The sequence below is a fragment of the Telopea speciosissima genome, chromosome 11 (assembly GCF_018873765.1).
Source record: "Telopea speciosissima isolate NSW1024214 ecotype Mountain lineage chromosome 11, Tspe_v1, whole genome shotgun sequence".
NCBI classification, from domain to species: Eukaryota; Viridiplantae; Streptophyta; class Magnoliopsida; order Proteales; family Proteaceae; genus Telopea; species Telopea speciosissima.
This window is the reverse complement of record NC_057926.1, coordinates 48,326,819-48,338,908: the sequence shown is the minus strand read 5'-3', so window position 1 is coordinate 48,338,908 and position 12,090 is coordinate 48,326,819. Positions and strand designations below refer to the sequence as shown.

The 12,090-nt window shown below is 38.1% G+C and overlaps 1 protein-coding gene across 1 annotated transcript; it reads right to left on the bottom strand.

Moving 5' to 3' along the window:
- Positions 1–9,639: 9,639 nt before the first annotated feature.
- On the bottom strand, positions 9,640–10,759 carry LOC122645260 (probable LRR receptor-like serine/threonine-protein kinase At3g47570). Its single transcript, XM_043838585.1, has 2 exons — positions 10,418–10,759; positions 9,640–10,316 (listed from the first exon to the last, which is right to left on the bottom strand). The coding sequence occupies exons 1-2, from the start codon at positions 10,757–10,759 to the stop codon at positions 9,708–9,710; spliced, it is 951 nt and encodes a 316-aa protein (XP_043694520.1). The 3' UTR covers positions 9,640–9,707.
- Between the last annotated feature and the right edge of the window lie 1,331 nt (positions 10,760–12,090).

Sequence of the window (12,090 nt, the reverse complement as noted above, 5' to 3'; positions counted from 1 at the left end):
GTCAATGGTAATCGACACCGGATCCATTTCCCTCAATGTCGAGTCTTGTTCATCGACAGCCACTCGATGTCTACCATACCCCACTTCGATGTCGAATCGGGCACTTTCACTGTCGAATAACAACAAATCCGAGAAGCCCAAACCTTCCATATTTCACTCCGACTGCGATTCCTTTCGTGTCCCAGCCTATTTTGAGCACTTTGGATCTCAATCTCGGCTTCCTTAGACCCCAAGGAACACTTCTTAAGACAACTAAACACTTGCCCCCCACCATTGGTCCTTACCTTTACTTTACACCCACCGTTGATGCAAAGACCCCCCGACCACCTGGACGACTCCACCAACCCTACACGAATTTGAGAGTGCACACACCCCTCTACACCTATATATAAATACACCCCATCTCACGTTGAGGAGGGTTAGACATTCACTTGAGAGGAGCTTTGCTTAGTCCCCAGTTCAGAGATAGTGCCCCCCTACACCCATACTTAGCCTTCATTCAAAACCTTTGAGCCCTTAACTTTGACATCCCACTAAGCCCTGGTCTATTGCCTCTCTACCACTTGAACACCACAATCCTCCAAACTTCCCCTACCTCAAGACTTGAAAACACCAATCTAGGAATCTCGGCTTGACTGCGAAGTGCCTAAGTACAAGAGACAAGAGAAGCCTTACAAGTGGCGAAACTTGTTCATACGTACAAATCTCCTTAGTTACAAAAGGGAAACCTCCACATCTTTTGTCTTTTGCTGTCAATAGGTAAGAGTCTATTCTTCCTTTACATTTTACTTGATTTCTCATTTTTAATTTCCATTCTGTATCTCCTGAAAGGGTGATCCCATCTCTCTAGATGGTGATCACACCTTCTCTCTCCTCTCTCTGCTTTTTCCTAAGTTCATGCATATCACTCTTTTATTCGTCTCCATGCATGCACTTTTGTATGATCCCCATCCCCCGTAATTTAAGATTCCCTCATGCATTCAGTTTACGAGTCTTCTCACATGCCATGTACACATATTTTCGTGTGTTATTATCGTTATCCATATTCCACCTCATGCACAGGCCTAACCATCATTTCTGTCTCTTTCATTTTATCATCTCTTCATGCTTAGCCTCGAGTCCACCATGCTTAAGTTATTTAGGTCTTGAGTCCTTTATTTTACATTCCAGTATACTAACTATTGTTTCACAGTCGAACCTCCGGGTATATGCTCTTTTCACTCTCCTTGTGTTTTATTTTCTTTGTACTTGCATCTTACGTTCTATCAAAGCATGTTATACCATTGCCTAGCCAAGTAATAGAAAGACTGACAAATCCGGGCAGACTAGGGTGCATAATACCTTCCCCAGACTGTAACTTGACCCGTACCCAGACCAACAAACCATTTGTCCCCCAAAGGGCGTTTATGAGAGTTATTATATTACAATCTTGGGTCCTAGACCCTCCTCTAAGTGGCGACTTCAAACATTCAATTCACCTCTCTCTTCTACCCAAAGAGGGATGAGGTGGAAGACACGTGACGATCCCCTACCGGGTCATTATCCTCATAGGCTGCTCCAGCTACCCTAATTTGTAGACATAGCAAAGTGCACAATGACCGCTTTACCTCTGCCCGAGCACCTTGCCCGAGTGGGGGTAAGATGGTCATTTTATGCCTTGTTGTGTCTGCACAGTAGAACAATTGGGGCAGCTGCGCAGCAGAGGATCCTGATCTGTAAGAAATAGATATAAAAGATAGGACCGAGTTTCCCTGTACCCACGGTGAATGGGATACCATAAGGTGGAAGAGGGCAGGAAAGGATATCAAATGAGTATTTTTGGAACATACTAAAACCCTAGAGAGAAAGTACTCTGTAAGATTAAGAATTTGGATACATCATACATAGCAATGCAGAAGCATTTTGCGGGAAATAATTGTAAATATATATGTAGACGAATCGACTCACCATGATCATTCGTACCAAGTTTATGGTTTTAGGTATTGAGTATTAGGGGATCAATATCGAGTGTCGGTATCAGATCGGATATGGGGATGATATCAAACAGTATCGGATCTAATGAAAAGTTTTACCCTCAAAGATACCGATACCATAGGGTATTTTGACCATTATACCATTGTGATCATAGTACCGTGGAATGATAGGATATCAGCCAGGTATTAGTGTTGGTGTCAACCGACAAAGATGTTGTCCGATAAAGTTATTGCACATGAAATTTTTCACTTCCTAAAAAATCATAAAGGGGACATGAATGGGTGGTCTTTAAACTTGATTGTCAAAAGCATATGATAGGGTGGAATGAGATTACCCTTATAAAGTTAAATGACCAATTTAAAGTTATTAGACATGAAATTTTTCACTTTCTAAAAAATCAAAAAGGGGACATGGATGGGTAGTCTTCAAATTTGAATGTCAAAAGCATGTGATAGGGTGGAATGAGATTACCCTTATGAAGTTAAATGACCAACTTACCCTTCTTCTTCTCCGTTTTATTGAAGAAGATTAGGAGCCAATCATCAATGCCCTTATCTTTTCCAGATTTCTCAATAGTTCACCGATCCCATCTTTGATTTTGCTACTGTTCTATGATCCTAAGAAATAGAGCTTCTTCTTGGTCGAGAGGATTCTGAGGGCAGTTGCAGTAGAGGAAAGATCGCAACAATTAAGGGATTCAATAGGGCTCAAAGGTAATTGAAGCAAGGTGGTTCAAGACCTAGATGGGTTGAGAAAAAATGAAACATATCAAAAGTTTGAGGAGAAAACCCCATTTCTTTCTCTCTTTCCATTCTTTCTCTTTGACCCCTGCTGGAAGCCATCGCCCCAGATGAAGGGATGCCCTTATGCTTCAAGACCCGACTCAATCTCACTCAATTGAGCTGCAGGAAAGCAAGGTGAAGTCCCAAAACAAACGTAGAGAACTGATTTGGGCTCCATGGAATCAAAGCCACCTGGGACAGTCATCGTTCAAAGATGATGAGCCATTCCCGTCCCCTCTCATGACCTTCTTGGTGGTTCTATTAACTCTTTCCCCTCTTTTAATCTTAAATTCTTTTAGAAATAAACTCTCACTATGGATGTATTTTAAATTCGGAGACAGATTTTAGGGTTCTTGAGCACCAATTTCTATTCTGTCTCTAAAAATCAAATGAGATGGAATCGATCCCCAAGAACCCTAGAACCAGCCTTTGTATCTAGAAATGTGGAATTCTTAGGGTTATTTCAATTTTTTTTCCATTCCACGGGCATAGAATAGTCGTATTGCAAATGCGATGCAATAGGGAGTAGGGGCAGATGGATTGCAGGAAGAAGGAGAAGAAGAAAGGTCACTTCACTACCTTTAAAGGGTAGTTGGGTATTTTGGATTTTTCTAACTCTTGACGTCATCACTAAATGGTAACTAACGGACAGGACCTATTTGAAAGAAATCATAAAATACAGGAGGTGTTCAAGTAAGGTTTTGAAAAATAAGGAATATTAAGAAAGTAGGCAATATTCTAAGCGGTGTACAAGTAATTTTTCCAATAAAAAATGAAAATATACATCCAGATTCTGTGGTTCATGTTAGATCCGATGGGTTCATTCATTCCCTATTGACATGGGTTTGTATACTTTCAATGGACCTTGTGTTCTATTACTTTATTTACTGATAATCTTATTATGGAATACCATAACGTTATCCGAAAGTGTTAATTCTATAAAGAGTAAGAATGGACTTATCTCGATAGTGATGACTCATGAGTGAGTCATCTTATCTTGTGTCATGGATGAATCATGACTGATCCGTTAAGAAAAATAGAACGAGATAATAGATCTCCTCACGTTTAATAATCTTTCACACATTTGAGTTTTGAGTATTTTGTCTTTTTTTTTTTAAGGGTAAAGTACACGTATCCTTGTAATGCACCCAATATTCCTCGTACCTCCTAAGCAGTTCAATATTCCACGTACCACCTTTCAATATTTCACATACCATCCCTATTTTACACCCCAAATGTCAGATATGTCCAATCCGTTAAATACCACCGTTAGATGCCAAAATTTTGATCATTTTACCATTTGCTCCATTTTCTTAAATCTAAAAAAACTTAATTACCCTCACTTATTTGTTACCCTAAACTAATTGAAAATAACCATTTTACCTTTTGTTTTATTTTTATAAATGAAAAGATCTAATTGCCCTCATTTATATATTACCCTAACCTAATTTAAAAAAACTATTTTACCCCTAAATACTTGTTCCTAAAAACCCCAAAATGCCCTCATCTTCCCCAAATCATCATCTTCTTTTACATACCCACCACCACCACCACCACCACCACTGCCATCCAACTCGACAATCGATAATTGCCGCTACCGCCGTGAACTGAAGGGAACCCTTTTTTGAATAAAATCTGGAACCCTGCAAGCTTGCTTCTCCTCGATCCGACACTTGCAACAATCGATCACTGAGACGAAAAACACCTTTGCTGAGAAGATGAATGGAGACCCACGTTTGATTGCAGAAATTTCAAGTAACAGCGACTGAGGATTATTACAGACATATTAATACTTAAAATAAAAAAAGGGTGAAGAATATGAGAGAAGGGAGAAGATGGGACGGTGGAGTTCTGGTTATGGGATTGGGGTAATCAAAGAGAAAATAAAAAAGGTTTCCGGTGTTGGATTTGGGTTTGGTTGAGTGGAAAGAGAAAAAAGATGGGTGGGGTTTGATATGGAATAAAAACTAGAAAATAGGAATTGAAGATAAAGAAGTGGGTTCGGTGGAGATTAGAAGAGGGATTTCATCTCTCGGAGATGGGTTTTTAAATGGAGAAGGGAGAATAGGGTATTGGAGATTGGGGTTTAAAGATGGGAAAACAAAAAACAAATGGATTTGGTAGGTCTCAGAAATGCGATGGAGATGGTAAGAAAAGAAATCAAAATAAAAGAAGGAGAAGTGGAGAAGAAGAAGACGATGTCGGACAAGAGTCTTCTACCCCGGCTCAGGGAAGCTTCGAGCTTTCTCGTCTCAGTGCTCCTTTTTTCTTTTACTCCCTCACTCTGCTGCTCTCTGTTTCTCTCATTTGTCTTAGAACCCAAAGCCAATGGTGGGTGGCAGTGGTGGTGGTGGCGGTGGCGGTGGTGGTGGTGGGTATGTAAAAGAAGATGATGATTTGGGGAAGATGAGGGCATTTTGGGGTTTTTAGGAACAAGTATATAGGGATAAAATAGTCTTTTCAAATTAGGTTAGGATAATACATAAATGAGGGCAATTAGGTCTTTTCATTTATAAAAATAAAACAAAGGGTAAAATGATCATTTTCAATTAGTTTAGGGCAACAAATAAGTGAGGGTAATTAAGTCTTTTCAGATTTAAGAAAATGGAGCAAAGAGTAAAATTGTCAAAATTTTGGCATCTAACGGTGGTATTTAACGGATTGGACCTATCTGGCATTTAGGGTGTAAAGCAGAAGTGGTACGTGGAATATTGAAGGGTGGTACGTGGAACATTGAGCCTCTTAGGGGGTACGAGGAATATTGAGTGCATTATAGGGGGTACGTGTACTTTACCTTTTTTTTTTAATAACTTTTCTTAGTTCCTAGTTTGACCTATTATTTTCTCGGGTTGTCTTTTTCTCAATAAATCATGTTTGAAATTTGAGTTACAATATTTGTATGAGATTTAAGATTGGATCAAATAAAACCATGAATTAATCTTTATTTTTTTTTTTAATTGCTTACGATTTTCTTTTTAGGACGATTTTTCCTTCAGCCACGGTGAATGGATTCAGATGTGCACCGGAGGATATTTTGGAGGAACTTATTAAAACCTCATAGGGTATTTGTGGTGAATCTTCGTCGAGTAATGAAAGAAAACATTTTTCCTTTTTATTGGGAAATTATCTTTCCATAGTTGCCTATATGATGGTACCTTTTATCAGTAAATCCACCAAATCGTAGACGCCATCGTTTCCTCCATTCGATCAAAGATGATAACCCTGGATGCTCCTTTCATACAAATCTTCACTGAATCCTTCTGTCGCCACACCACTGCTTCCCTGTCCTCCCCAGTTTCCCCTACCTTCGGCGAACCTGCGACAGCCCCTCCCCTCCTCTCCAGTTTTCACTCTTCTGTTCCCTCTCCTCCCCTGTTCTCTTTTTCCATTCACTTCCGATAAAACACCAAGGGTAAAATTGGAATTAAAAGAAAAATAAGGTTTCTTAAACAAACATTATTGAAAAGTGAGGTACCTCAAAAAATAAGATTTCAAATGCTGGATATCTTGCAATTTATCTAAACAGTAAGTGTCATTTACCCGGTTGACCAAAACAAAAAACAAAAGGATTAGACGTGTGAAAAAAATCTCATTTTGGTTTTCATTTGATTTCAACTCCCTTCCCTTTTATTTTTCCCTCGTAATACCAAAGAGTCTTTCACAATATCAACCAAATTCTAGGCATGGTTTGAGGAATTGGTATCGTATTGCCGGTATTTTGCAAGTGATAGATTCCAATATCGTATCGATATCTTATTAGTGATATAATACAGATAAGGGGTAAAATGGTCAAAAACTCATTTTTAATGAAGAATCGGGGGAAAATTTATCCGATACAATCGATCCATACTGTTACCAAATAATGATGACTATCTTGTGTGGGCAGCGTAAAGGGAATGGAGTATTTTTTTTTCCATAAATAAAAAACTAGGTTTATTTTGGAATCAAATGATTAATTCCTCCCTCTCAATCACATCCAGAAAATCACCAATGCTTAATTTTCTAAGGGTTGATTTACTATGGTAGAAGACCAGTGCCCGGAAAGGTCCAGTTACAGAACAAAAAGAGGTGCCACTCTCAGTACACCCACACCTGCCACCAGTTTCAGAGTAATTAACCTATTTATTATGTAAAGGGGTTTGGGTTTCGGTAGAAGCCTTTGTTTGCAAATTTGCTCTGGATCATATTGAGGAACCTGATGATAGGTGAAGTATATCAATTTGGATCCTCTACTGTCGAACTGAGGTAGGACCGTGCTATCGAGACACAGCAAAGCAAGAAATGACCGCTTTACCCCTATTCGGGCAAGGCCGGGCAGCTCGACAGTACAGGATCAGGATCCTATCATTGACTCATTGTAAGGTTCCTTTTTTATTTTAATTTTTTTAGGAGGGGGGGGGGGGGAAGGTAACAGCCAGGAGACTTAAACTTGAGACCTCCTAGTGAGCATGGGCATGAAGCGCACCACAGCTCACAAACTATGTTAGGCAGCTGTTGTTCAGTATGGAAATTGTTACTGCCACTCTGTATGCATGTGTTTACCATCGACAAAAATGGTCTTTTAAGTCCTCAATCGCATTATGAATTTTTCAAGGACGCAGAAGAAGATTTTCATAGATAGAAAATGAAAAGATAATAATAGGCTCTTTGATACATATACGTTACAAGGTTGAAGTATAGGTATGGTCAATCTCTGGAATTGTCTTCCATCAAACAAATTGGTCAATATCTCCTTTGTACAAAGTACTCTACCAACTGCTCTATCATTTTCTTGCTTTTGGCTAGCTGAAATCCTTATCGAAGAGCCCTAATTTGCATTCTTACAGCTGATCTTGAACTTGCACATTAAATTCCAGATATTGCACTGATACAAAACAACTCAAGTGAATTCTTGTGATCCAACTTATGATGCCTTACGGCCTAGGCTGTGCTTGGTATGTATTTAACGAAATAGATCATGGGTCTAAAACACATTCTAAAGCAAGAAAAATACTCTCAGAATGTGCTATAAACCCAAAATGTATTGTGAAAAATGCATATCAAACACAGCCTTAGTTTGTCAAAAGGTTTAAACAGCCCAATTGAAGTTCAGCTTAAATCAACTTGTTCAGTTTTGAAATCAAAGAAAGATTTAGAGCACACAATTTTAACCTATCATATTCAAATATTCAATCATGCAATATGATATAAGTGTAAGCGATGCTAGGATCATAGTTAGCCATTATCATCAAATTCTTGAAAGCCTGTTAAGATACAAGATAATATAATTTCTAACAGATTCCTATCAAAACATCTGAAAGTTAGGGGGGATATGGAACTTTAGATAAGAGATAAGACCACGTCTTCACTTGAAGCAGATCCTTTACAGTGACCAAGAGACATTAGAAGGAAATTTGGCCTTAGAGGATTGAAATTAGAAAGTGTGTTTTTTGTAGATCCTTTGAATCTAAAGAAAGTGCCCCTCCTTGTGGAGTCTCCGCTCTAATTTCAGGCCATGTCTCCATTTTGAATTTTTATCCAGAACTAATATAGTTACTTGACCAGAATTGACACAATCTTTATATAGATTGGACTTAAGTATAGTTGAAATTGAGTCTTAAACTCTTCCAATTGCCAACTTAAACTATTATATGTGAGTCATGGTTTTACAAAATTGTATTGGATCGGGTTTATCCAGATATCGATACCTGATCGATCTTGTATTGATGGAATGGTTCGAAGAGGGTGTAGATTTGCCAGTAAATGCTTTGTTAATCAAAATTTATGGCAGAACCGTCCGATCCCTCCCAATATAGCCGATCCATACAAGTATCGGTCGTGCCCCATATTGACACCGATACTTATCCGATTCTGTATCAGTACAACTGCTCCATCTGGAGGTAAATCTGCCTAGAAAATGATAAATCAAAATTGGGGGCAAAACCATCTGATTTGGCCCAATACGACCAATCCATATTGGTATCAGTATCGATATCGATACCATTTTTTAAAACCATGATTTGAGTAACTCTAGATCATCTTACCATTGTTGTATGATCTAGAACTTTCTTTTCCCTATTTTTTCATGAGCATTAAGCTATTGAGACAACAAAATATATACAAAGATAATAAATTCATAATCACCTTCCAATCGGGCGTAGTTGCTCTGTATTGATAAATGCTTGCTTCAAGAAAATTTCCCTCTGATTAAATGTAATCTCCTCACAACATCATTCATGCTCATACGTTCTCTTGGTGATTCCATGGAGCACTAGATTGCAATTTCAATTATTGACATTACGCAATCTTGCAATTTATCCATCTTATGACTAGGGCCTTTAGTTCTATTGATAGCATCCTCTTTAATTTCTCCACTTTGTTCTCCATTGGGTATGAGTGTCGGATCTAAAATTTGCATCACGTACACAGGTAAAGCTGACTTTGCAAAGTTATGGAGATTTAAGTCATCAGTAAACATCTGATCTGTTGGCATTTTTCCTGTGAACATCTCTAATAAAAGGATCCCAAAACTAAATATGTCCCCCTATATGGTTGCCCTTCCACCAATGCTATATTCTGAAATTTAGAAACTTCTCACTGTCAATATAATAATAACAGATTTGCATTTTTTTTTTTTTCATATAATACAAGATTTACAGCCTGGAATATGAAAATTGTGAATATATTATTCAAAAGTAGCGAATAACATGGTCATTTCATCAATTTGGGAACTATGATTCTTTTGAATATGTTAAAAAGAATCAATGTAAATTTAGTCCAATTAGATACCAGGGTCCAACGCATTCATAGTATAATTCATTCAAGAATTAATATACGCATTCGGATCATCTTAAACACCCTACAACGGATTCTGATTAGAATAGACAACAATAACCACAACAACTTAGTAAAGGACAATTAGATCTACAACATCAAAATATTGATTGTTAACTCAAAATAAAATTGTATAGTTTATTTGTTACCTGGAGCAGTATAGCCAATAGAACCTTTTATCCCAATGGTACTAGTTTGAGCCGAGGATGAATTGTTGTCAGGTTCTAAAAGTAGCCTCGCCAAACCAAAATCACTAACATGTGCAGTCATATCACTGTCAAGTAGAATATTACTTGGCTTCAAATCACAATGAACAATTTCGGCATAGCAGTGGTAATGAAGGTAATCCAATGCAGAAGCCACATCAATTGCGATGTTTAATCTTTGAAGAAGGCCTAAACTCCTTGGATTATTATTTTCCTCCATCGGCAGATGCAACCAATCATCTAGACTCCCATTGGGCATGAACTCATAAACAAGGGCTTTGAAATCTTTACCTTTTGAATCAAGACTAGAACACGAAGTTAAAATCTTGACAAGATTTCGATGCCGAATGTTTCTTAATGCTTCGCATTCAGCTGTAAAGCTCTTGTAAGCTCTTGGATTTTGAAGGTTGAGTACCTTGATTGCAACAATGGTTGTATCTTGGTTGATAATACCTTTGTATACAGAGCCAAAACCACCGGAACCTATGAAATTTGCTGAAGAAAATCCTCCAGTAGCTTGGAAGAGCTCGTTGTAAGATGGCTTTAAGAATTGGTCACCGATTAATGGTGTGGATGGAGGTTTACTTTTTGATCTTTTCTCCAATAGAGAGTAAGAAAGGAAAATATCAAAATAAAACTAACAACCACATCGACTATCGCCAAAACTATTCTAAAAGCATTGGACTTTCCTTGTTTCATAAATCCATGGTTTGTGCATGTAGGCAGATGTAACTCCGTAATTCCCCCACAAAGCTTATCATTTCCATTCACCAAAACTGCACTTGCATTTCCAAAGATTCTTTTTGTTGGTACTTCCCCCTCAAGATTATTGAAGGATAAATTCAAACTTCGCAATGCTAAAAGATTCTGTAGATCTTTCGGGATATTCCCTGATAAGTTGTTGTGTGAGAGATCTAAATCTTGAAGCCCCTTCAAAAGAATCAAAGATTGAGGAATGGTCCCTTCAAAGAAATTATCCCCCATATAAAGATGTACCAAACTATTACAATCACCAGCGGAGGAGGGGATTTCTCCAGACAATATATTTTTGGAGATATCTATTGCGGAAAGACTCTTCAAGTTACCGATTTCAATTGGTAGGAAACCGACCAGAGAATTAGAAGATAAGTCAAGAGATATTGATAAGGAGAAAATAAGGAAGAGTTGTTTAGGTATTGGACCTTGGAGGCTATTATTAGAAAGGTTTATGTCCTGTAAATGTTGACAATTTCCAATGCTGGAAGGAATGCTTTCGCTCAAATTGTTGGCATTTAAATTGAGTTCATACAAAATAGTGAGATTGCCTATAGAAGAAGGAATCTGTTCTGAAAGTCTATTTCCAGGCAGGTTTAATCTTTGAAGCATTGGAAGTTTCCCTATACTAGATGGAATATTACCTTCGAGAAAGTTAAACTCCAAGGCCAAGTAGGTTAAATTGACGAGATTCTCAATCCCACTAGGAATGGTTCCAGATATTTGATTCCCTCCCAGAAAAAGAAACGAGAGTTGTGTTGTGGGATTGGCTTTGAAGTTGGGAATGGGACCCTTAAAACCATTTTGGTGTAGGTCCAAAATCTTGAGATGTGTACAATTGATCAAAGAATTAACAAAATCTAAATCATCAGCTTCCCCTGTTGCACATGGATTACTTCCAATAGTGAACCATTGAAGATTTTGAAGATTTCCTAAGTTGTTAGGGACGGGTCCAACAAAACTGTTTCCACCAAGATCAATATCTTCGAGCGTTGAAATATTGGAGATGGAAATCGAAATTCTTCTTGAGAAAAGGTTGTATCCAATTGCTAATACTTTGAGATTTGGAAGAGTAAGGCCTATGTCTCATGGAAGGCTCCCATGCACTTGGTTTAGTGTGAGATAAATAGATTCAAGTGATGAGTGATTATAGAGCGAGACAGGAAACATACTAGATAGCTTGTATCCAGAAACTTCTAGCAAATATAAGTTTGTTAGCTGACCAAAGGATTCTGAAATGCTCCCCTGCAGTTTATTTCCACTCAAAATGATAGCTCGGAAGGAGGAAATGTTCCCAAAAGAAGCTGGTATTTCTCCTGTTAACTCATTATAAAAAATAGAAATGACCTCCAGCTTTGACATAGATGTAGCAAGTAGTTCAACAGGAATCTTCCCGACGAGCTTGTTATTGCCAAAATAAAATTCTCTAAGACGAGTGCAGTTGGCCAAACTGGTTGGAAGTTCTCCTTCGAGAGTGTTGTTTTCAAAATCAATGGACTGTAGTCGAATCAATTTTCCAATCTCTTGGGGGATTTTGCCATGGAAGCTATTGCTTCCAACTT